The following is a 27,006-nucleotide window of genomic DNA, read 5'->3' on the forward strand; positions in this document are numbered from 1 at the left end:
AGACAAGCTACAACCTTAATCACTTTTTGTTGTATTCTATATGAAATTGCGCACATTTTCATTTTTAAAACTTTATGTAACGGCTAATTTAAAATGGTGTAAACATTACGACAATCACACAAAAAAATTTTGGATTTTTTTTCAGAAGAGTTTACCGCGTGGACGTAAGGAAAAAAAAAACAAAATTTTTTTTTTTTTCATAAATTCACCATAAATCTAAATATTGTGCTAGAGACTTCCAATTTGTTGCAAAATGAAGGGTAAACTGACTGAATAATTACTAGTAATATAAGAGGTTTTAAGCTTTATAATTGGCGTTTTTCGACCATTTTGGTAGAGTCAAGTTGACTGGAGGTTGAAATTTTGGCACTTATCGTTATTTATATGAAAATATTTCAAAACTGATAAAAGCTACAGCATGGGTTGTTTTTAGTTGTATTGTGCATGAAATTGCGCACATTTCCATATATAAAACTTTATGTAATGGAAATTTAAAATGGTGCAAACATTACGACAATAGCATGAAAAAATTTATCGGAAGAGTTACCGCGCGGACGACCGCGCGGACGTAAGGAAAAAGTTTTTTTCATAAATTCACCATTAAATAGAAATATTGTGCTAGAGACGTCCAATTTGTTGCAAAATGAAGGTAAATGATTGAATATTACTAGAATATAAGAGATTTAGCTTAAAATTGCGTTTTTCGACCATTTCAGTATAGTCAAAGTTGACTGAAGGTTGAAATTTTGGCACCTATCGTAATTTATATGAAAATATTTCAAAACTGATAAAAGCTACAATCATGAGTATTTTTTTTTTTGTATTTTACATAAAATTGCAGACATTTTCATATATAATACTCCATGTAACGGCTAATTTAAAATGGTGCAAAAATTATGTCAAAGTGACAAAATAATTTCTGAGATGTGTCACTGATACTTTTTATTGAGATAAGAAAGAAATTTGCACTTGCGCGCTTGTGTAACGATTGTAAACAAAACAACTCCTTGATCCGTGAGCTCCCAGCATCCCCCAAGGCGCATGATTCAAAAGTTTTTGGCTGGTAGGCCTATAAGTATTTTTCCGCAAATTTTTAACAAAAATTATGTTGACGTTTAATACGTCCAATCGGCACCCGGGAGACAATTTATGTCGACGTTTAATACGTCCAATCGGCGTAAGAGGGTTAATTGCATTTAAAGGACTAAAGAAAATTCTGACTGTTCAATAACAAACCATATAATCATAGAGACCTGTTTTTACTCCTGACCTCCCCTTACTAGAGAGTGGAGTATTTGCTACTGAATAGAGAGTTTGATTATTCATAAATATATTCAGCAAACAAACTATCAGTATGGCTACTATACTCACCTGTATCAGACAAATCCAGCATATGACGTGTCTATTCCTCAACCTGCCCTAAGAAAGAACGGTAAAAAAGAGAAAGAAAGAGACCAGCCCACTCACTCATTCTCTCTTCCACACATCACCATAGGTAAGATAAAACTGCCCAGTCAAGGACATGGATGAGCGACAACTTGTTGGGCAGCTCCACTGGACCCAGGGAAAACGAGTTCATAGACCTGTGGGCAACATCTCTTAAATTAAAAGAGGTGAACGTGGATTGGCGTAACTAAGTACCAGCGTTCAAAACTCTATGAACAGCAAAATTTTTCTTGAAAGCCAGAGAGGAACTTATACCTCTGACGTCATGTGCTCTAGCCTGCACAGACTCAGTGACAGAACCATCAAGAGATGAATAAGCCTGCTCGATTGCCTTATGAATCCAGAAAGAAATGGTATTCTTGGAAACCTCATTCTTTGATCGATCCATACTAACAAAAAGCCTACAACACCCCAGTCTGAGATGTCAAGTTCTTTTGAGATAGCAACGCAGGGTTCTTACAGGACCCAAGAGCTCTTGTGGGCCATTATCCACAAAGTCATAAAAAGATGGAATGTAAAAGGAGGCAAATCTGTCGTCATGTACAGAGGGATTCTGGGTCTTTGCCATGAATTCTGGAACAAATTCGAAGGTCACTGACCCCCAATCACTGGTATGTTCCACATCATAACTAAGGCCATGAAGCTCTCCCACTCTCTTTGAGGAAGCTAAGGCTAAAAGGAAAACTGTCTTCAGTGTCAAGTTTCTGTCCGACAAATGACGTAAGGGCTCAAAAGGAGCTTTAGTGAAACTCCTAAGGACAGGTGAAACATCCTATTCAGGAGGGTTAAGTTCCCTTGGAGAACAGGTCTGTTCGAAACCCTTGAACAAGGAGATCTCCCAGGATGAGGAAATGTCTACACCTCTCTGGCATAACACAAAGCCTAAAGCTGCTCTGTCGCCTCTGATAGCAGAAACTGAAAGGCTTTTCTCATCCCTGAGGAAGACCAAAAAATCTGCTATGAGCTGAACAGAGGTCTTGAGTGGAGAGAAACCCCGTTGGCGACATCAATCACAGTAGATTGCCCATTTTCCTTGGTAGACTGTAGAAATATGTCTTGCTGTCTCTTGAGAAAACCCTCTCGCTCGGAGGAGATACTTGATAGTCTCCATCCGTGCAGAAACAGGGATCCTACCAATTGGTGAAACCTTTTGGCGTGAGGCTGGCAAAGCAGCTGCAGCCATGGGAGAATCTCTCTTGGGACCTCAGACAGTAGAAACAGAAGGTCCGGAAACTATTCTGCCTGCAGCCACAGAGGAGCTACTAATGTTATCTTGAGCTTTCGAGACCTCATCACCCTGTTCAGCGCTTGACGGATCAGGCAAAACAGAGGGAAGGCATACACCTCTAGGTTTTCCCCAAGGTGTTGGAAGGCATCCTCCACCAGGGCTAGGGGATCTGGGATCAGCAAACAATAAACTTCTAGTCTTCTGTTGTAGCAAGTTGCAAAAAGGTCTAACATAGGCCTCCCCCAAACCTGAAAAAGCCTGTCCGCCACAGCTTGATGTAGATACCTCTCCGTGTTCAGGATCTGGTTTTGACGGCTCAAGTTTTTGGCGACCACATTCTTCTTGCCTGGGATGTATCTTGCTGAGAGTTCCACTGAGTTGTCGACTGTCAGTGAATAGAGCTGCGCCACACCAGACCCCCATTTGTTCACATAGGCGACCACCGTGGTGTTGTCAGACATCAGAACCACTGAATGACCCTCTACCTTCTCCCGAAACTCCTTCAGACCAAGAAAAGCTGCCTTCAACTCCACAACATTGATGTGCAGTAGCTTCTCTTCCATACTCCAAATGCCTGATGTGATGAGGTCCCTTAGATGAGCACCCCAACCTGTGAAAGAGGGATCAGAAAACAAAAGGAAGTCTAGAGGGAGAGAATTCAGAGGGACACCTTCTAAGAGATTTCCGTCCAACCACCAATGAAGGTCTTTCCTCACCTCTTTGGACAGAGGAACTCTCTGAAGAGGGTAATCTTGTGCTGGGAACCAGAAGTCTTTCAGTCTCCACTGTAGGGATCAGAGATGGAGATAACCATGAGGGACCAGCTTCTCGAGGGAAGACAAAATCCCCAGAAGAACCTATCACTGGTAAGCCAGCTGTTCTGGCTGTGAAAGGAAACTGTGTGCTACCACCCGCAACTTCTCCAACCTCTGGTCCGAAGGAAACACTCTCGACGCTGTTGTATCTATCACCATGCCAAGGTAAAGGGCCCTCTGGCTGGAAACCAGTTTGCAACAGCTTATTCCTGGAGCTCGCTTAAACCAGCCAGTCATCGAGGTATCTCAAGAGGCAAATCCCTTGAGCATGAGCCCAAGTCAAGACTAGGTAGAAGACCCTTGTGAACACCTGGGACCTTGAACTAGAATATTTTCTCTCTGAGAGCGAAGGGAAGAAATTTTCTGGATGAAGGATGAATAGGGATCTGGAAGTAAGCATCCTTTAGGTCTATTGACAGCAAAACGTTGTTGTCCCTCACTGCTGCCAACACCATCCACGGTGTCTCCATCTTGAACCTTGTCTTCCTGACAAAATGATTCAAGGTGGAATGTTCGTTTACCGGCCTCCAGTCGCCTGTCACCTTTGGTACCAAGAAAATGCGACTGTAAAACCATGGAGAAGGCTGCATTACTTCCTCTATCGTACCCTTTGTCTAGCATCTTCAACATTTCCCCCCGAAGAGCTTAGAACTTAGGAGAACTGCAAAGGTACGTCTGACCGAGCAATGAACTGTCGAGAGAGAGTGAGGGGGAGAGTAGATGGGAGAGTAAGTCGAATGGTAGTAGATATCCCACCTGCAGAACATCTACTAACTACTTGTCCGCTCCATAATCTTGCCACTTGGCCCACTGGCCCGCCAGGCATCCCCCTACCTGTGGCAAAGGAGAGGGAGAGGCGCCCACACTATTGACGACCACTTCAGCCCTTCCATCTAGATCCCCTCCCAGGCTTGTAGGGACAGGATTGAAAGGGACGCTGCTTATTTGACTTAGCCAGAGAGGAGGCCCGAGGGACCCTAGCCGAATCAGAACCCTTAGGAGACTTGACAGGCGAAGATCTTCTTACCTGTCTGAGGAGGAGGGGGACGACGCAAATGTGCCTCCGACTTCGAAACTGCTTGGTGGACCAACCTGTCCTTGGTATTAGCCCATTGCTGATCAATCACATTTTCTAACTCTGTCCCAGGGAACACTAATTGAGAATCCAGAAGATCCCCATTTCGGAATGCTGACATGGAGTCAGAGTCCACTGAGCCCGCCACCTTTGACAAAGCTGCATCTATCCTAGCTAGTAGAAGGTTAGCCCATAAGTTAGCACAAAGGTGGGCCAGATAGGAGAACGCCTTACCACCGGACTGCAACAGCCTAGCGAGGGAAGATGAGCTCACTACCCCCTTTACCGACCTATCAGAAGCGATCCTGGCTATCACTGTTGACCATAAGTCTAGCCACAGGACCATCTGAAAACTGGAAACAGCTGCAGACTCCATAGCCAGGGCTTCCTGAGATGACACAGAAGGGCCTTCCAATCTAACCTGCTCTAAGGTTAAACTGGGCCTGAGACTAATCAAGTCCGGGTTAAGGCGACGAGGCATCAGATGAACCAGATTGGTTGAATAATACTTCCTATTCTGTGTGAGAGGAGGAATGAAACTTGGACAAACCTTTTGAACGCAGAGAGCCATCCCGGTCCGAGACCAAAGCGTTTACATATTGTAAGACGGACTGAGCATGGCCCGACAGAGGAAACTCAAAAGAAGACTTGGGTCATGACTGGCACCCAGCAAAGCTTCCAAACATGTAGGTGTAATCAAAGACTGAGCCTGATTCCTACATTCAAGATTGTTGAACCCATGAATCAGATCAACAACCTCCAAAAATGGAAGACAAAATTTCTTGACTGTCTCTCTCCTCCTGTTCCGGCAAAGGAGTCTGACGACAAGAAGAAGCAGGTTTGGCAGATGATTCGCTAGAGGGTCTAGCCTTCCTGGTTACCAAAGGAGGAACAGCGTACATGGCAGTGTGATGATACGAGTACATGTCTGTGTGACGCCGATCAAGCCCGGTTCCGAGACACAGAACGTGAACATAGCAAGCTTCTTGAAGGTGGACGATTCTCAGGGTCAAGACTTCTACCAGGTAAATGAGGAACCTGTCCCTGGATCATGTATTTGTCGATTGAAGACACATTACATACAGCCTGAACACCTCCGCTTCTGCAACTTTAGACCTGTTGATCAGAGCCTTATCATCCTTATGACGACGAACTGGAACCGAGGTAGACAAAGGAGGAGCAATTCCAATCACATCAGCACGTATGTGCAAGCCAGAGGCACGTCCGTGTACAGAAGGTGAAGGCTTCACACACACGTGTCATGAACACATCCATGTGGAGAGACAACCGGAAGGGAAGACATTAGTGGATTACTAGCATGCACAGAGGAGACCTGGCCAAGCAGCAATAACAAGGAAGGCTCCTTTCCGCAGGCTCCAGTGTCAGAACCACGAACACTAACCCGAGATGAAGAAGGGCAATCATGAGGGGAAGTAGGCGAAGCGTTCTTCTTCATAGAACGACCACAGATGTGAGAGGTAGAAGGTGAAACACTCCCTCTGGTTGAAGAAGGCGAAATCACAAAGTCCTTGACCCACCAATGTCTGATGCAATGATGAGGCAGCGATGGTGGTGAAGAAGAAGAGGAAGAAGCAACTTCCTTCCTACGAAATCTCTTAGCGGTAGGAGAAGGAGAAGAGACCTTCCGTTTATGCAGTCTCCTTCACAGTGAATGCAGAGAATTTCTCTTCTGAAACAGAGCCCAGCCTCTTGAAGACCACCTGAAACAAAGCCTCGGACAGCTCAGCGAGCGAAGATGATGACGTCATAGCGGTGGGAGGATGAGCAGCTGCTACCACTGACATCATGGAACGAGTGGACATCATGACCTCCTCATGACCAGAGCTACTCAATGGCCTCACTGGTGGAGCTGACCCACAAGATGGCTGCCTGCGAGACCCAGTGTTGATGAGACCAGGGGGTGGTGGGAGAACAGTGGGAGCTTGGGGGGTGGGGGGTACAGGCCTCCATGAAATGATACAACAAACCTTCCAAGGAGGGTAAACTCCGTAGCCCAAGTGACACCCAGACTGCCCCTGGGACGAACGCTGGAACCCGAGGGAGAAGGAGCTACATTGCACATAAAATCAGACTGTGGCACTCCTGATATTCCATCGACGAATCAATGGAAGAAAAGGAAGGAGACACAGGAACACCAGAATTAGCATCAAACGAAAGAGGGGGAGCAGCTGAATCATCCTGAAGAGGTGAAGAAAATCCCTCCCAAGAAGGAAGAGACAAACCTCTGTGATGCTCCCTCTTTCTATAAAATAACTTCCACTGAGCCTCAGGACAGGGACGACATTCTGGGCAAGGATTCGTCACCGTACAAAAATTAGCTCTACACCTACTGCAAGTTGTATGCGGATCCATAACCGAAGCTACCAAAAATCTCGAGCACGGGAACCCTCGGATGCCCGGGCACATATGTTGGTGAGGTCGTAGAGACTCAGATGAAGCCATTACACAAGAATACACACACACACACAGCACACTGAAAAAACAGAAAACGGGCAAAACAACAACCGGCTTCGAAGGAGAGCAAAGCGTAAGCATCTACTCTCCAAGGTGGTTAGGAAAAGACTGAGCGTCACAGGGTTATGCGCTGTCGCTGACCAGCTTTCACCTCATATGCGCAGGTGTTGCCAGATCTCACAGATTCCTTGCTTTGAAGGTTTGTTCCACATACGAACAACTAGGTTTGTCTGATGGGAAATGGAACTAGAAAAGTTCAGCTCAAGCCACTCTTCACATATAAGATAGCCATATTCACAAATAAGATAGCTGTATACCTGTTTCATTTGTAGACTAGTATGACTACTGGTCATTTTGCAAAGATATTAGATTTTCTTTCTTAAGGTTGCCCTAACATTGATTAGTAGATCTTTTAGGCACCTCTAACCATATAATTCAATGACTTTTAGTTCCCCAAATTTCTGAAATTTAAGAGTTCCATAAACAATCCAGAGATAATGAAGACAATCTTGGTCTGCATATCAGGTTAGTGTAACAGACACTGAGATACATTATTCCTTTTACTTCAGTGCTGTACTGTATTAGTTTGAGAGGTTGATTTTGAAGCTGTATTCTTTGAGGATTTTCTCCCACTTAAACACTACAGGTTAATGTAATACATTGCACATATGAAATTACAATGATGTCATCAACATCAACATTATGCCAGACTTTCCCTTATGGGAGGTTAGATGTGAAATGAATTCTCTCCTGCTATTTTTACCTGAAATTCTCATCTGGTATAGTCTTCCATCTTTACCCACCATCTTTGCCCAATCTGATATTCTTATGCAATATCATCTTATTTCCAATTTATCCCGCCACTTAGCTGCACCATTCCTTCCCCCGTAGGATGCAGAGCAGAGCCATTAGGTTGCCCTTGAGTGACTGGCATTCTTAGCTTGTTGCTGTGCCTCATCATACCTTCACTAAGTTAAGAGCCTTGTTCCTCCTACTTCTCACCATGCTCATTTGGGTTTATGGTGGGAAAGTGCTTCATAATTCCCCATTCAAGTCCACGGCTAGGAGGAAGGGTCAATGCATGCTTCTGTCAAACAAGCTCGTTCTTGTTCCTGGGAGAGGTCCCCTGTCCCTTTTATCTTCTGGCCACATATTCCATCTTGGCCACAGAAGGAGAGAAAGCAGTGCTCCTCATTCCTGCTCTGGACCCTAAATCAGAGCCACGTTTGGCCTGTAGCCATGCTGGCACTCACTCCCTATGAGGGCTCCCCACTTGTGGGGCAGGACGAATCAGACAAAAGGGAGGAAAGGTGTAGGCATCTGGATTGTCCCAAGGGTGTTGCAGAGCATCTTCTGTCACAGCCCAATGATCTGTAAGGACCAAACAATACACCTCCAACTTCTTGTATCTGGTTGCAAATAGGTCTATCATTGGCCTTCACAACGATGGAACAACCTTTCTGCTACCTCCAGAGGTAATGACCACTGTCCCCAACACTTGACCCTAATGACTCGGCTTGTCTGCCACTACACTGCTCTTTCCTGGAATATATCTGGCTGAAAGAACCACTGAGTGAGTCCATGCCCATTGGGGAGTTGTACTGTCAATTCGTGAAGTTGAAGGGAGACTATACTCCCCTGTTTGTTGACATATGCCACCACTGTAGTACTGTCGGACATTAGGACCACAGAGTGCCCTGTCACCCTCTCCTGAGCACCTGCAAGGTCAGGAAAGCTGCCTTTAGCTTCAGGATGTTGATATAAAGTTCATTGTCTTGTTGATCCCACACACCTGAGGTCAAAACTCTTCCAAGTGTGCTCCCCAACCTTCATTCAAGGCATTTAAGAACAGAAGGAACTATGGAGGAAAGTGTGAAGGTTCCTGTTTTCCAGCCACCATGCTAAGTCATGTCTGACTTTCTTTAAGAGAGGAACTTGGAAGAAGGGGGGACCCTTTAATGGGGACCAAAACTCTTTCAACCTCTATTGAATAGATTGAAGGTCTGTCTTGAATCAATTTTACCCAAAAACTTGCCAAGAGTAGCCAATTGTCGAGGTATCTTGAGATGCATATCCTGTGTGAATGAGCCCAGATTGAAACTAGGTTGCACACTTGTGAACACCTGTGGGACAGTAGAGAGGCTGAATCAAGCACCTTGAATTGATACACTGTCTCTCACAGAACGAAGTGAAGGAACTTCCTGATGGTAGCCAGAACTGTGCTGGTCATTTCCATCTTGAACTGGGTTTTCCTGATAAAAAGGTTCAGGGAATACAGGTCTATGACCAGTCACCAATTCCCCAATGCTTTTGGCACCAGAAAGACCCAGCTGCAGAAACCTGGGGATCAATCCTTTATGACCTCCATGACTCCCTTCTTCATTTTTTCCACTGTTTTCTAGAGAGCCAGGTCCTTTGGCGAGCCTTGAACAAAGTTCTGAGATGGAAGGGACAATCGGAGAGATGAGGACAACTCGAGGGGAGTAGATATCCCACCCGCAGAACATCCACTATCCATGTGTCCGCTCCGTGCTGCTGCCAAGTTGCCCAGTGGCTCACCAGGCAACTCCCCTTCCCCCCCACACATTCTAGCATTTTCCTCTAGCCCTGCCTCTGCCTCCTCTCTGGGGTTTGGAACAACGGGGCTGACAGGGACGCTGTTGCATTGTTTTCTTGGGAGGGGCAGAACAAGATTAGTGACCTCTACCAAGTCTGGTCATGGTTTGGGATCTCTTAGGTGGAGAATAAGGGGCAGCCTGATGTCTACATCTGGCTATATTCGCGTTTGAAATGCCAGACGACTTATTCACAGCTTGGTGAACCAGACAGTCATTGTTGTCTGCTCTGTCCGTCAACAGGTGCCTCAACCTGTTCCTTTGGAAAAAGTGACGAAGATCCCAGAATAATTCCCTTTCTCAGAGCTAAGGTAGAATCAATGCCTATGAATCTGGAGATCTTAGAAAGGGCAGTGTCTCTTCTTTTCAATAACCAATTGGCCCACATATTCGCCGTTAGGTGAACCAGGTATGAGATGGTCTTGTCACCAGATTGTAGTAGTCTAAGGAAGGTGGCATATTCAGTATTGGTAGCAATAGCAACCAAAGAAATCTTGTCTACTGTTGTCAACTCTTGATGTGTAAAGGAGGTGCTCTCTACCTTGATTTTTTCACCATAAGGGGGTAGTGTCATCAGTGCACCTCATGTGGTGCACTGTGGACATTACTTAAGGTTCTTTGCAGCATCCCTTCGGCCCCAGCTGTAACCCCTTTCGTTCCTTTTACTGTACCTCCTTTCATATTCTCTTTCATCCATCTTACTTTCCACCCTCTCCTAACAATTGATGCATAGTGCAACTGTGGAGTTTTCAACCTGTTACACCTGTCAAACCTTTCACTATCAATTTCCATTTCAGTGCTGAATGACCTTATTGGTCCCATAGCTTGGCCTTTGATCTAAATTCAATATTCAATTAAATTCAATTCTACCTTGATATGTTCTAAGGAAAGATCTGAGCCTAGATGAACCAATGTTAGTGGTTGCATAAAAATGTCTATCTTGGAAGAGGAGGAGGTAGTATATTTTAAAATGACCTGCTAGATCGTAGAGAATTGTCCTATCCAGAGATGAGAGAGTTGACTTAGTTAAGGACTCTGTCAGCATGAGTGGAGCCCAATGATATCTTCATCTCTCTCTTATGACCCACAAGTGCCTTGAGACCAGAAGGAAAATTTGAAGTGGTAGCTGCAGCTTCTTCATGTAGTTCATTGTTTCCACAAATGAGTTCCACTACTTCTTCATATGTTGTCAACAGTTCTTGGTTATCTTCATCGAGAGCAAGAGGACCAGAAGGAAAATTTGAAGTGGTAGCTGCAGCTTCTTCATGTAGTTCATTGTTTCCACAAATGAGTTCCACTACTTCTTCATATGTTGTAAACAGTTCTTGGTTATCTTCATCGAGAGCGAGAGGGCCTTCTGCTTCCAGGACACGAGATTTTTAATCTGGCCTGACAAGCAAAATAGCGGGGTCACGGAGCATGATAAGCCTAACGATGCCTTTATATCTCTCTTGGGACACACAAGTGCCTTGAGACCTGAAGGAAAATTTGAAATGGTATCTGCAGTAGTAGTTCGTTGTATCCACAAATGAGTTCCACTACATCTGCATACATTGTCAGCTGTTCTTGGTTATCTGCATTAGAGGTAGAGGACCTTCTGCTTCCTGGGGACGAGATTCTTGATCCGGCCTGTCAAGCAAAATAGTGGGGTGACTTGTATCTTTGTTCATTACTGGAGCATAGGAACGATCATTGCCCAGGACTTTCTTGTGTATATATCATTCCTCCGAAGGAGCAGGGACCCTGTCTTGATAGCTGTAGCTGTCCCATCCATGAGAATGAGTGCATGGACTATTAGTTGACAGCCATGGTTGAGTCCGCGATCATTAGGGACTCTCGTTACGTTGAGAATAGTCATGGCCATGTGAGCGAGACCGAGGGATTCTTGTCTTAAGAGAGGAATGTTCTTGATCACAAGAACATTTCCTCAAGTGTGATGACTTCTTAACGGAAGCCTTGTCGTTGTCCTTAATGGCCATGGTCTTAATGCTCGTTTTTTTAGCATGACAAGAGGCAGAAGACAAAATGGCTATAACTTCTTGAGAAGAAGCCTGATCTGTAGATCTTTTACCCTTGGTGGGGCTTCTTGATGAGTGTTGCTGAAAAGAATCAAGAACTGGGTGATAGTCACCAGTAGCTAAGGCAAAAAACGTATGGCTGTGACCTTTGACAGACTCATGGCTGTCCATAGCCTTGAAGTAGACGGATGGTTGCTCTTGCTTCCAGATGATGGGGAGATGGAGCACTTGCATATCTTCTTGCAAGGAGGAGCAACAAAGTCCTTCTTCTCCTGTGGAATGGAGCAAACAGAAGATGAAGATGATGCACAAGAAGAAGACGAAAGGGAGGGATAAGGGGAATTACAACATCTTTGATTTCAAATTTGAATGGCTGAGTTTCTTCGGAAGAGCTTCTTTAAGTCTCTCCAACAAGGCTTGAACAAAAGAGTTGGAAGGGGCAGAGGTATAAGGCCCAGGAGCAAGAAGCATTGGAAGAGGCACAGCTGATGAAACAACAGTGTAGGCCGAGGATGACACAACCTTAGACACACAAGGAGATGTCACATCAGACCTCCAATGTGGGGCTTACCTGGTAGGCCTAAAGCTGACCAGCATTTGTTCAGCTTCCCAGCATCCATGCCTGAAACAACAGTACAAGGGGGAGCTGCCTCCCTCCTAAGTAAGGTGGGGGGAACTTTACCCTTCTCCAAAAGAAGAGAGGCAGCTAAATCAAGCACAAGATCTCCCAAACCACTCTTCGATTTATCTAAAGACAAAGCAATAGATGAATAAGAAATAGTAAAATCTTCCTGAGAAGAAGATGCAATGAGAGAGAAATCTGGTAAAGGAGAGAAGTAAAAAGGAGTGGCGGCATTGGCTGCCATTGGAGTGAGAAGCCCTCCCAAGATAAACAGCTGATTTCCTCTTGTATTTCTTCTTACCAAAATGCTTCCATTGCTCAGGACAAGGGTTACTTATGTTGCAATTATTAGATCTGCATCTGCTACAAGTTGTATGAGGGTCAGTATTGAAAGAGGCTAAATAATGAAAACAAGGAGTATCACCTACTGTCGGGCATCTTATCTTAGCCAAAGCCTTCTTAGATGAATCACGTGTCTGCATCTCTAATGCACACACACACACAGACACAATTGTAACACAGAATCTCATAAAAAAAAGAAAGCAAAAAACCAGAATGCCAAGATTTGGATGGGGCGGGAAGTATGTAATAAACTGGATTCTGTGTAAGATACGGCAGCACGTCTTGTGAGGAAGGTGGTAAAAGAGATGACTAGTGTGTCACAAGGCACAAGAGGGGGAAGAGAAATCAGACTGCCTATTCTCTCCCTATTGGTTATCACCAACCCTTGTTCTATTTTCAACCAGATCCAGCTAGCACTAAGATTTCCCCCTACGTCAAGACTGGATTTGTACCATACATATATGAACAATTTGTGATTTATACATTAAATTGACCATTTTTGGGGGTAAGATGTATAAAATAAATGCTTGCTGATCTTCTCCGTCTTGTGTGATTTTTATGTTAACTACTATTTTCAGGGATATGAGATAGTATAAAATGTTTTTTCTGTTCTTCTCTGTCTCGTGCTATTTCTGCTTGAACTCCCATCAGGTCTGCATACATAGGTCTTCACACGCAATCAGGTCTACATGCTGCCACTCCAAATCCAATTCTACTGCTTTTCTGGCCAACTGTTTCTCATCTCTTCATATCACATCCAAGCCATCTTTGATTTTATTTTTCTACCCTCTTGATAAAACATCTCTTCTTCCAAGTCCTAATGTGCAATACGTATAAACTTCCCCCTTTGGCACAAATTTTAACATTGTTAAACAATTATACCTTTCACATGTTCCCCATTATCCTTGTGAATGCCCATTTTCTCCATGCTGAATGAATGGGTTCCAAAGTTTGGTTTTGAGCTTAAATCTCATATTCCATTTCAACGTCCTTTTTATCCATTCTGTAGTACCTCCCTTTCTTCAACTTTAGGTTAATTATAGTTAGACTCCATTTCTTTTATATTCACATATACTGTGGATTGCATTACTTATATTTTTATCTTTATTTTTAGGTTTGAATGCAGCATCTTTAGCTACAGCACAAGCATATATTCAAGCATTCCAGAATCTGGCAAATACAAACAATACTCTTATATTGCCATCTAATGTTTCTGATGTCACAGGTGTTGTTAGTACTGCAGTAGGTGTTTACAAATCTTTGACAAAAACTTTTCAAGCAAATTCTGTGGCTGAATCTGAAAGTAGTGACAATGTCAGTGAAATCACTAGGAATGAAAGCGATTCTAAGTAACATATTTCTATTATTCAGGAGAAACAAATTGTCAAACGTAGGTACTTTTGACCATTTGCTTATTACTGTATATTGTTTATATAATATTAAGGACAAACTTATTCTTGGTTATTTATGTAAATGTTTCTTGATAAATATTGTGAATAAAATTTTCATTTAATGAAATAAACTATTAATTTTGAAAATACCTTATCCATATCTAAAGTGTAACATTGGAAGATTCTCATTTATTTTTTAAGAAATAATCCTTCTATCTAGCCCAATGGCAATCTATAAATTGGACTCCGTGGCCTTCATTAGATATTGTACTTGAAATTGGTGAGTCCCATTTACACATCAGGAAGGAATTGTTTGATATGAACAACAATTTATTAATTATTATATATTATTATTGTATTTTACAAAAATTATCAAGCTTTGTCATATAAAATGAACTTTCCGTTGTTTCTACACAGCAAAACACAACAGCAAAAACTAATAAATTATTAATAATCAAATACTCTTCATCATTTTGAAGCATACCCAAACTAGCTTAACCAACAAAGCTGAAATTAACAGTATAAAACTCAGAATAATGTATCGTTCCTGTTTAACTAATTCTTCTTTTAATTTATGTTTCTTTGCTTCTTCTTCAGTACATACTAAATGTGATAAGCCGGACACTGTTCCCTTTGGTAAAGGCTCTTGTAAAGAAGGAGATATGAGCTTTGATGTATCAATAGGACGACCACGCATGTAATGTTTACCAGTTTCAATAATCTCGACTTCAACCATCTTACCTAAATATTCATCACATTTTGGTACCAATACCTGAAAAGAAAAAAATTGTTCATTATAAATATTCAAGAAAATTTCAAAACCTACATTTGTTTTCACAGCTTGTTGCAGTGACAAATATCTCTCCAAAGGAAGTGATCACTCCTGTCACTTGCACCACTTGTCTGCACTCTGCCCTTCTTTAGCTGAGTGATGTAAATGCACAGAGCCCTCAAATGTTTCTTCTCCTCTTCCTTCCCTTAGCAGGAGTGTTGTTTTAGCTGTTGTGTTCAAAGAAACCTCTGCATCGTGTCCCTGGCCACAAGTGAATCTAGTTACATATGAATGTATCAATTATTTTGTCAGTGCCACAAGAATAAGGTCTTCCTGTCTGTTTCATCTGAGTTTCACCAAACAATTATCAGCCACACATGCATTTGATTTCCTCTTTCTCCACAGTAGTTTTCCTTACTCAGACAATACCAGTGTCTTCATTCATCTCATGGTGCTTGTGCTTCCTGCTGAGCTACTTGTTACTTGCATCTTTTATCATTCATTACCCTCTTAAACTCATGGGATGTGCAGTACATTCATACTTGACCAGGTATGTTCTGCCACTCACACTGCATAGGCCTACTTTCTGCTCTTCTTGGCCTTTTTCCTGCCATTATTTTTGCTCCAGTCTGGATACAGCAAAGTCATGACTCTTCTGTATTCAGTGGCATGCTGCTTGTTAAAACTTCCCACAATCATTCTCCTGTTCTATTTGAGTTTTTAGCTAAGAAGGGGGTTTGTGCTTTCATCAACATCCTTCCCCAACTTTCTAGCTTCCTCACCATGTTTTCCCTTGCATTTTGGATGCCTTATCTGATCATCAAGCTCAGATCACTCAAGGCCCACAAGAATCAAGGTTTTCCTTCATAGCCCTAGTACCTTCAGTTACACAGTTTAGCCAGGAATGATTCTCTTGTGATTGGGCATTTGCATACAGATTTCTGTACAGCAAGAGGGATGCAACTATTTGTTTTTAAAACATTAGCCCCCTTACATAGGATTTTCATGCACACTAATTTCTTACAATCACCCTTATCAAATTCTCTATTTATCAAAGAGGGACGGAGCCATCACAGACCCAAAGCTTTCTGGACAGACAATATCATAGCCTTCCAGGTTACAGACACTTCATTTAATCTGTGCTTTTGGGATAAAATTTTCTTGAGGCATGCAAAAGAATATTCTATTAATAAATAACAAGAGAATTATAACAAATGTCTGTTTTTAAAGGTGCAAGGAGTTAGTATTCACAGGTTATTTCTATAGACAAGAAGAGCAAAACATAAAGGCTAATAAGATTAAGCAAAAGTTACACAGGCATAGTATAAATTCACATTCAGGTACCAAATTTTAATTACGAACAAACTCAATAATATGATAATATAATAATAATAATAGTACTTTATTTTGAATATGAATTCGTATACTGTACAGTACTTAAAACAAAATTGGTGCCACAAGGCTACAATTTTTGTTATTAAACAAAAAAATTTAAAGAAAAAAATACAATTATCAAGACTGAAGTAGGACTGCCACCCTGTGTACCTTACCAATATAAACGTAAAAATTTTAAACAAAAAACTAAAATGAAGCAAAAATAACCTCAATAAAAGCTATTTGTTCATACACGAAACAAACCTTCGGTCTTAACATTAGGATTTACTAGCGCCAAGCTGGAAACCGGTAGAATTAAAATTACACTTGTGAGATCCAGGGGACTAATGGCATCTATACCAGGTCACGGAGGGGCATGGTATACCCAGAATGCCCACGGCTACCTGTGACCCATCAGTTATTTTCCTACCGCCTTTAAGATAAGACGTGTTACGTCTATCTCATTTAAAGCCGGTTTTTCAGTTTGCCCGTTCTTTATCCATTTCATTTTATTTTTCATTCCTTTTCTTTCTCCAAGTGTGATCAGTGTGTGGTAAGAGTGTAACGTGGTATGATGGTAGAATTTTGCCTCAACATCGGGATCGTCTACCGCTTCGAAGAGGAGGACAAAGGATAATGCCCAGGAGTCCAGTGGCTTCCCTTGTTCTAGGTTCCTAACTTCGGTGTCGACGGATCCTCATCCAACGTGTAGTAGGTGCAGGGAAAACGTATGTACGGTTACTAATCCGTGTTCTGTTTGTCGCGGTTGGTCGGTGGAACAGTGAAGAAGTTCTATGGGAAAAGCCAATACAAAAGAAAGGGGGTGACGCCATCTTTGGATGACCAAACCTTACCGGCTTCTTTTGTATTGGTAATAAACCAGGCTGCTCCATATGTTTCTCCACCTGCTTTTGAATTGTCTCATACCCCTTCGGTTTCTCCTAGCGGTTCTGTATCGGAAAACGTCAGGAGGGGCCTTGGGTAATTTTATGAATAATTTGCAGTCTCCTTTGTTCCCAGCAAGTAGAGGGGGAGATCCGCCATCTTTGTTCCAGGCTCCTGCTACTCAAGCGCATAGGTTAGATGGTACGTGGTCAGCGCTAGGCCTACCAGGCGTACCAACCTTGGATGGTCTGCTTGCGCATTATATGACGTCACGGTTCCAGCAGGGTCCGGCAGCGCTGAATGTTCCTCATCCCCTGGGCTTGCAATTTATGGGAATTAATGCCGCAGCTTCACCATCCCACTCAGTATTTACAGCGATGCAGAACGTGGGAGGTAGTTGGCAGCAAACGTGCGGTTGCCAGCAGGAAACCTCTCAGTCTCTCCCTACGAGAGGGATGACGTCACAACATACGTCACACTCTGAGATGGCAGGCGTGATGACGTCACAGACCGATTCTTGGCCTTTTCGATGCACCCATAACGCCTTCTGACCCGTCAATGCAAACTGTAATGCAGAAATTACAGGATATAGAGGAGAGAATGAATAAGAGAGACAAAAGAAAAAGTGTGATTCGCCTTCTTCGTCTTCTTCCTCTAAGTTTCGGCGTCATCGCTAAGTCCGATAACGTCACGGCGAGCGCCATGTCAAAAAGCGTTTGGGAGGAGGATTCAGGAGTTCCTAGCGGATCCTCGGGCAGAGGAGAAGAATCAATTCTTCCTCTTCTTCGGACCAAGACTGTCATTTCCAAGTCAGCAAGAAGGTCGGAAAATCAGTGGCTATTAAGCACAAGGTTGGCAATAGACGAAGCCGTTCGCAAGAGTCTGAACAAGCGGAGAGGTGACTGGACCGGCGAGCTAGCGGCCAGAAGGCGGAGTTGCCAGTTCGGATCGCAAAAACTGCGATACCTCTGGTAAAATCGACGTTGGCGGCGGAAAGGTGCAGCAGAGGATGGAATGCAGGTCCCAGTTTCGCCCGTAAGGCCGTTCAAAATACATACGAAGGACGATAAGGCTCCTATTAAAAGTACGAAAAATAGAGAGTTGGCAACCTCGCGGATACTGTTCGTGGAAGGCAGTGTCCGTCTGGATAGAAGGCCGAGGCCGGCTCGCCGACGCTCGAAAACGATGCCAATGCCTAATAGAGACGAACTTACCTCTGTCTTAAGGGAGCCTTCATCTTGGAGATCTAGACGAGATTCTCGCTCTAGATCCGTGAGCAGAGAAAGAGTGAGACGTTCTCGTTCCCCTGCTGACTATCTGGGATCGAGCCAACAGCGGCCAGCAAAGATCAAAGAGACCGCGGCCGTAGGGGCAGGCGGCCGTGGAATTCCGGGCCGTCTGTCAGAAGATAGAGGCGAGACAACATCTCTCGTGACGGAGAGTGGTACACTAGAGCCGGAGGAAGGAGAAAACCAAGAGTTTCTGGCCTCGTATGCAGAGGTTATTGATTTGATTCGTCAATTCAATAGCCTTTCGGAGAAGACAGAAACACCAGCCAGTATGCTTCCTCCTGGAATTGACATGGCGTTTGGACTAAAGAGGGATACCAAGGGTGTTGTATGAATTGCCTTGTTCGAGGTCATGCGGAATCGGTCTTGCAACACGTAAAACGCAAAGATTGCAGGGAGGATAATTTCCTTAAGATCTATAGATCATTTAAATTTATTCCCCCTCCAATGATAAAGCAAAGGAAATATTATATGACACCGAAGGTCCCTTTGCTGTCTAGACAAATGAAACCCTAATGTTGTAAGGTTAAGGCCTGGATTAACCTTGGATCAGGTTAAAATGGAGTGCCCTTCGATGACGTACCAAGAGGCTGCTACGTAGAAGCAACAGCTTCTTCTGTCTTTCAGGCTGCGTCCTGGTTAGACCTTTGGTCAACAGCAGTGGCGAAAATTGCATCCTCGGAAGCAACAAGGGAAGTAGTGGATGAACCATTGTTCATTAGATTACTACAGTCAGGGTCCAAGGCGATTGCGTACCTGACAAACGTAAGTGCCAATGTTTGGGCAAATATCCTGCTAATGAGGAGAGATGCAGCATTGGCTAGACATAAGCCGCAATGTGGATTTGGATTCCCTGTTAGCAATGAGGAATGGGGATATCTTGGAATCGCAACTACTGTTGCCAGAGGTCATACTGGAAGAGGCGATAGATAGAAGAAGGATAGACACTAACGATAGGTTGGTGCAACAGGCAGTTAGGAAAACCTCTAACAGTCAAACTACTCCTTTGGAGGGAAGACAACAGCAGATGTCTCGAAAGAAGACAGTGAGACATAGCATCCCTAATAGAGTCACAAGACCCTCTTCCCCAAAGAGGATAACTCATCTGGCCCTTTCACAATAGAAAACAACAGAGGAAGGGGCAATAGGGGAAGAGGGAGAGGCTCAAGAAGATAGGATGGGCGCCTCCATCACTCGGCCACACCAGTGGGGGGTTGCCTGGCAAATCACTGGAAGGTGTGGCAGGAACTAGGGGCAGAGCAGTGGGTGGTGGATGTTCTCAGGATCGGGTATTTGATTCCGTTCGAGGTAACCCCGCCCCTGACAGATCAACCATTACCCCACGTCACTTATGCCCACAAATCTCAGAAGGCCACTATTCTGCAGGACGAAGTGAAGAAGATGATGGAAAAAGGAGCTGTGCAACAAGTATGCAGTCCGACAAAAGGCTTCTACAGCAGGATTTTCCTGGTACCCAAAGCCAACGGGGAGTGGAGGACAGTAATAGACCTGTCAACGCTGAATCTGTTTATAAGGAAAACCAGTTTCAAGATGGAAACTCCGAAAACGGTTCTACAAGCAGTCAGAATCGGAGACTTTATGCTGACAGTCGATCTAAAGGAAGCATACTTTCAGATACCAGTCCATCAGTCTTCAAGGAAATTTCTCCGCTTCAGTCTTGCAGGGAAAGCTTTCGAGTTCAAGGTCCTGTGCTTCGGATTGACAACGTCTCCTCAAGTTTTTACAAGAGTGTTCACCCTCGTGTCGGGCGTGGGCGCTAGTGCCTCAGGGGATCAGGCTAATAAGATATCTGGACGATTGGCTGGTGATAGCAAAGTCCAGGGAGAAATTACTCAGGGACAGGGCGGCCCTCCTGCAGCTTTGTCACAGCCTAAGTATTTGTGGTGAATCAGCAGAAGTCGCAGCTGGATCCAAGTCAACGTTTGGAATATCTGGGAATGGTGATAGACACAACTCAAGCCAAAGTATTCCCGACAGACCAAAGAGTAGAGAATGCAAACAAGTGGTGAATGCCTTTCTGGGAAAGCAGACACAGCCGCAAAAGCAGTGGCAGGTGGTGCTGGGAATCCTAACCTCCCTGGAGAAGCTAGTACACAAGGAAGGCTACACCTTCGGTCCCTACAATGGAGGATGAAGGAGTTTTTGGTCACCAACAGTAGATCACCCGTACGAGCAAATTCCCCTTGTCGGCAGAAGTGAGGAAAGACTTGCTGTGGTGGGTGGACGACGACAATCTGACAGTGGGTGTCCCCCTTCAACAATCCTCCCCAGACCTCTTGCTGTTCTCGGATGCGTCACTAGAAGGCTGGGGAGCCCATATGGAGGAGTTGATGGTGTCAGCAAAATGGAGTTGCAAGGACAGAGACTCCATATAAACGTGCTGGAGTTGAAAGCAGCTTTCCTGGCTCTACAAGAATTCAGGGAGAGAGTAAAGGGACACTCAGTGGTATTGATGTCAGACAACACCACAGTAGTAGCTTATATAAACAAGCAAGGAGGCCTAGTTTCTCGGCAGTTACATGTGATGACAGTTCAACTTCACCAGTGGGCTATAGAGAAACCTGGTAGACATCAAGAAGGCCAGGTATATTCCGGGAAAAAGAAAACATAGTGGCCGACAAGTTGAGCCGCAGGGATCAGATTCTGGGAACAGAGTGGTCCCTACACCAACAGGTAGTGGACAGAATGCTCATGTTGTGGGAAGGACCGATCATAGACCTATTCGCAACCAGGTACAACAAAAAGTTGGAAGTGTATTGTTCAGTAGTCCCGGACGCAGAGGCAGTAGCAGAAGATGCGCTACAACACCCCTGGGACAATCTGGACGTGTACGCATTTCCTCCATTTTGTCTAATCCGTCAGGTTCTGAACAGGGTAATTGCGGTCTCAGAACCTCAAGATGACCCTGGTAGCCCCGTTATGGCCGAAAGCAGAGTGGTTTCCAGACCTACTGGAACTCCTAGTAGATGTGCCAAGAGAGTTACCTCCATGGAGCAACCTTCTGTGTCAGCCTCACGTGGAGAGGTACCACCAGTCGGTGAAGTCCCTATCGCTTCACGGGTGGAGACTGTCAAGTATCTCCTCCCGAGAGCGATTGGGGGTTTTCGCAGAAAGCAGCAACTCAGATGGCAGGTAATATAGAAAATCATCTGCGACAGTATTATTCCAAGGAAAATGTGGTCAGCATACTGTGATTGGTGTCGTAGAGGGAACGTGTCTCCACTCGGTACCACTATTCAGCAGTTTAGCAGACTTTCTGATATTATCTCAGAACAGAAAAAAACATATGTCTGTATCTGCAGTGAAGGGGTACAGGGCTGCTCTAGCCCTCAGTCTTACGAATGAAAGGATGGACATATCGTCTTCATGGGAGTTGGCCATGCTGATGAGGAGCTTTGAACAGTCATGCCCACCAAAGGAGCTAAAAGCCCCAGATTGGGATCTGACCAAGGTACTGATAGTCTGACAAAACCCCCCTACGAACCACTAAGGCAGTCCACGGATAGGAGCCTGACCCTGAAGACAGTCTTCTTATTGGCCCTGGCTTCAACCAAAAGGTGGGGGAGCTACATGGCCTCTCATATCTCATAAAGCACTCGAGAGGTTGGAGATCAATGGTGTGTGAGTTTGTCCCAGAATTCGTGGCAAAGACCCAAAATCCAACAATAGTAGACGGCAGATTCGACTCCTTTACATACCACCTTCCTTGGCAGACTTTGTAGACAAACGACAAAGCTGAAATGCTCCTGTGCCCCGTCAGGGCACTAAGGGAGTACTTAAAGAGAACAAGGCACCTCAGGCGGGTGCACCAGAGGTTGTTCGTAAGTACAGGACGGAACAAGAAGAAGTGTCCCCAAAAATTTACAATATCATTTTGGCTAAGGGAGACGATCAGAGATGCTTATACTGCAGAAGACAGAGGGTCAGATAGCCAGGTGGGAGCTAGAGCTCATGACGTCAGGGGTGTGAGTGCTTCCCTGGCATTAAGAAGAACATGTCTGTGGATAAAATTCTGAAAGCTGGCGTGTGGAAGCGCCAAACAACTTTCACCTCATTTTATTTGAAAGATGTTGCCCATAGATCCTTGGACACCTTTTCCTTGGGTCCAGTGGTGGCGGCCCAACAAGTGATATAGTTCATCCAGTGCCCCTGGCGGGTCAGTTTGCGTCTAGTCTAAGATGAAGGTATGAAAGTAGAATGAATGGGGTGACCTGGTCTTTTTTTTTCTTTACTACTTTCTTCCTACTCCTTTAACTACGGGCAATATGAAGGAGAGTACCGTCATGTGCTGGAACGGACTAGATGCAGGTGAGATGGTCAGCCATACTGTGAAGCTATCTTAGCTGATGATATACTTTTCAGTAGCAACACACCCCTCTGGATAATAAGGAAAAGAGGGCGGGGTGAAGGTGGATCCAGTCGCAAGGGACAAGAGTAAACAGTAGAATGGTATCTACACCCAGGGAGGAAACCAATAGATCCGCTTATATCTTTGGTCCTAGGTTCATTGTCCATCTCTTAGAATTTCCTAATATATTCGGAAATGGATAAGGTGGCAAACTCCCAGTCAGTTGTAGAGAACTTACCTCCCTCCAATAGTAAGTCTATCCTAATGTTAAGACCGAAGGTTTGTTTCGTGTATGAAACAAATACCAAATCTGTAACTAATTTGTAGTTTTTCATAAACTAACCCAAACCTGAAGGGTAATTAACAGTTTAAAGGCCGGCCCACCTCGAACCACCCCTCTAGCAAGTCTAAACTGGGTTAGAAATATAAACTGATGGGTCACAGGTAGCCGTGGGCATTCTGGGTATACATGCCCCGTGACCTGGTATAGATGCCATTAGTCCCTGGATCTCACAAGTGTAATTTTAATTCTACCGGTTTCCAGCTTGGCGCTAGTAAATCCTAATGTTAAGACCTCAGGTTTGTTAGTTATGAAAAATACAAATTAGTTACAAATTTGGTATATTAATCTCCATCAACATAATGGTTATACTGCACATATCATTCCCGACATAGAACTTAAAACAAAATGTAAAAAATGGGGACAGAATACAGTAGTACCTCAGGCTTCCAACTTAATCTGTTCCAGAAGGCTATTCGAAATATGAAACAAATATTCCCTTAAGAAATAAAGGGAATCAGGATAATTCATTCCAGCCAACCTAAAAAGTTCCCCTTTTCACATTTTTTCTATTATTAATAGCGTTCAAAAGTTGAATTAAGAGTGTAAATAATAAAACAGTAGTATATGTTTTATTGTAAATAATAAAATAGTAGTAGTATATGTTATATGAAGTAAAATTTATGAAAAATTTGTTTCTGTGAAAATGGCGCACGGCTGGCTGGGGGATGGAGGGAGGAGAGACTGGAATTCTTTGAGGAAACCAAAATGGTTGCTGTAAGCAAAGGTTGATAACAAAATCAATTTTATTCACATTTTACAAGGATAATCAAAGGAATCAATAATGTGTCTGAGAGAGAGAGTAATTGGTGTGTATGATTGTTGATGTGCTTACACTTGGACCTTAAGTGCATGGAAGAGATTAATTATGCCACAATACATCAATCACTGTTGGCAAATGGCAAAATTTGAAATAAACATGAGGATTTTGCAAACAAAGTAAAGAAAGCAAGAAAAGGAAAGAGATTAAATAACTTTTCATAAGGAAGTCATTTAAACATACAATGGAAGACATGTAAAAGCTTAATGCAGCACCAGTGTGTTTATTATGGAACAGTTACTTTTACAGTGATAAAAAATCATAAAATGACAAATTTTCTGAGATAATTTGTATTTTTCATAGCTACAAACAAGGTCTTAACAATAGGATAATTTTCTAGCGCCTGGCTGGATCCAGTTAAATTGCAGATGAAAAGCAAGGAATCCTGTGAGATCTGGGAACGTGTGCGTATATCGGATGAAAAGTGGTCAAGGACCACGTACCCACGCTACAGTCTTCAGTCTTTCCCAACTCAGGATGTCTTTGGGAAGACAGAGGGGCGGCTAGAGGTGGGCAGTACAACGTTAAGACCTCGGGTAAGTAGCTACGAAAAATACAAATTGTCTTAGAAATTTGTCATTTGTTCATATGCGAACAAACCTTCAGTCTTAACAATAGGATAGACTTATACTTGGAGGGAGGTATAGACATCCTAAACTGGCTGGGGGCCAAAACCACCAGTCCACCTCCAGAAGAAATATCTACTGGAGAGGGACTGTTGCCCGTGAGATGCTAGATGCATTGATATCCAACGACTCAGTCACTGAGCGACGTACAATGATATATGGGACGAATCATTGTATAGGGAACTAAGGAGAAACTTTGACTGTCCAATAACAAACCAATGCGCCAGGGTTTGTTACCACTCCCAACTCCCCCTGGCTAAGGAGCGGAGTATATGCTACTGAATAGAGGGTTGGTTATTCGCATACCAAGCGACCAAACTATCAGTATGACTACCTTACTCACCTATATCAGACCAGTCCAGCAAATGATGTGTCTATTCCTTAACCCGCCTGTAGGAGGAGGGAAAGGTACAAGAGAAAGGAGACCAGCCAACTCACTCATTCTCTCATCCAAACAATCATCTTAGGTAAGATGCAGAAGTGCCCTGTTAAGGACAATTATGAGTTACACAATCTGTTGGAGAGCCACCACAGGACCCAGGGAAAATGTGTCCATAGATATATGGGCAACATCCTCAAGATAGAAGACGGTGAACATGGACTGGCGCAACCAAGTACCAACACTCAGCACTCTGTGAACAGCCAATCTTCTTGAAAGCCAGAGAGGGACCAATACCCCTAAACGTCATGTGCTCTAGCCTGCACAAACATGGTGGTGGAATCATCAAGAGTCGAGTATGCCTCTCTGATGGCTTCCCATATCCAAAAAGAGATTGTATTCTTAGACTCCTCTAACAAAAAGCCTACGACAGCCTGACCTAAGGTGCTGTGTCCTTTTAACGTAGCAACGCAGAGCCCTGACAGGGCATAAAAAAAAGCCCCTCCTGAGAATCACCGCCCACTAAGTCATCCAGTGATGGAGTGGAAAAGGAGGCAAACCTATCATCATGCACCGAGGGATTCTGGGTCACAGCCACGAATTCCGGGATAAATTTGAAGGATACTGACCCCCACAACTCATGGTGTGCTTCACATCATAGCTCAGACCGTGCAGCTCCCCTACTTTCTTCGAAGATGCCAAGGCCTGGAGGAGAACCGTTTTGAGTGTCGAGTCCCTGTCTGACGAATGACGCAAAGGCTCATATGGAGCTTAAGTGAAACTTCTCAAGACCAAGGAAACATCCCACTACGGGGGCTTGAGCTCTCTAGGAGAACTCGACTGCTCAAACTAACTAGCAAGGATAGTTCCCAGTATGAGATGTCGATATACCTCTAAGATGTAACATTAAACTCAGGGCCGCCCTGTAGCCTCTAATGGCGGAAACAGACAAACCATTCTCATCTCTGAGGAAGGTCAAAAAGTCTGTGCAGAATAGAGGTTCCGAGTGGAGAAAAACCCCGTTTACTACACCAATCACAATAAATCGCCCATTTGCCTTGGTAAACTGCAGAGGTCGACCTTCTGAGACTGCTGGACATATGCCCTGCTGTCCTCTGAGAAAAGCCTCTCGCTCAGAGGAGATACTTGATAGCCTCCAACTGTGAAGAGTCAGGGATTCTACTGACTGGTGGAACCTTTCTATGTGTGGCTGACACAAAAGATGCCGCCAAGGGGGAATTTCTCTCAGTACCTCTGACAACAACAACAGCAGATCCGGAAACCATTCCGCCTGCAACCACAGAGGGGCTACCAAAGTCAACCTGAGACTCTGCGAACTCATCAACCTGTTCAGGACTTGCGGATCAAACCAAATGGAGGGAAGACATACTCCTCCAGGTTGTCCCAGGGATGTAGGAACGCGTCCTCCGCTATCGCCAGAGGATCCAGAACCACCGAACAGAATTTCTCTAGTTTCCTGTTGAACTGGGCTGCAAAAAGTTCCAGCATGGGTCTCCCCTAAACCTGGAAGAGCTTGTCTGCTACTACCTAATGAAGGGACCATTCTGTGCCTAGGATCTGATCCCGACAACTGAGCTTGTCTGCGACCACATACCATTTGCCTGGGATATACCTGGCTGAGAGCTCTACCGAATTGCTGACCACCCACTGGTGAACCTCGACAGTCAAGGTGTGAAGTTGATGTGAAACCAGGCGCTCCCCCCCCACTTGTTCACATAAGCGACCACCATAGTGTTGTCCGACATGAGAATAACAGAATGACCCTCTACTTTTTCCCGAAATTCTTTCAGACCCAGAAAGGTTGCCTTTAACTCTTAAGATGTTAACATGCTGCTGTTTGTCCTCCAAACTCCACATACCCGAGGTAATGAGGCTGCCTAAATGAGCACCCCAACCTGCCAGGGAGGCACCTCATCTGAAAACAGAAGGAAGTATGGGGGAAGAGAACGCAGAAGAACACCCTTCAGGAGATTCCAGTCATCCAAACACCAACGAAGGTCTTCTCACTTCTAGAGACAAAGGAACCCTTATTAGGGGTGAGTCCCCTGCTGGAGACCAGAATTTCCTGTCTCCGTTGCAGAAAATGAAGATGAAGTTGCCCACG

At 44.1% G+C, this 27,006-nt stretch overlaps 2 protein-coding genes across 2 annotated transcripts in view; one reads left to right on the plus strand and one right to left on the minus strand.

Moving 5' to 3' along the window:
* Window positions 1–14,486, plus strand: part of LOC135219589 (stomatin-like protein 2, mitochondrial) — a 187,012-nt gene extending 172,526 nt beyond the window's left edge. Inside the window, exon 8 of the mRNA XM_064256477.1 lies at window positions 13,751–14,486. Within this exon, the coding sequence (XP_064112547.1) occupies window positions 13,751–13,989 (239 nt within the window). The 3' untranslated portion in view covers window positions 13,990–14,486. The remainder of the gene's footprint in view (window positions 1–13,750) is intronic.
* The window catches only part of LOC135219590 (threonylcarbamoyladenosine tRNA methylthiotransferase-like), a 143,273-nt gene continuing 130,623 nt past the window's right edge, over window positions 14,357–27,006 (minus strand). Inside the window, exon 10 of the mRNA XM_064256478.1 lies at window positions 14,357–14,799. Coding sequence (XP_064112548.1) covers window positions 14,482–14,799 — 318 coding nt within the window. The 3' untranslated portion in view covers window positions 14,357–14,481. The remainder of the gene's footprint in view (window positions 14,800–27,006) is intronic.

Source organism: Macrobrachium nipponense, chromosome 1 (genome assembly GCF_015104395.2).
Source record: "Macrobrachium nipponense isolate FS-2020 chromosome 1, ASM1510439v2, whole genome shotgun sequence".
NCBI classification, from domain to species: domain Eukaryota; kingdom Metazoa; phylum Arthropoda; class Malacostraca; order Decapoda; family Palaemonidae; genus Macrobrachium; species Macrobrachium nipponense.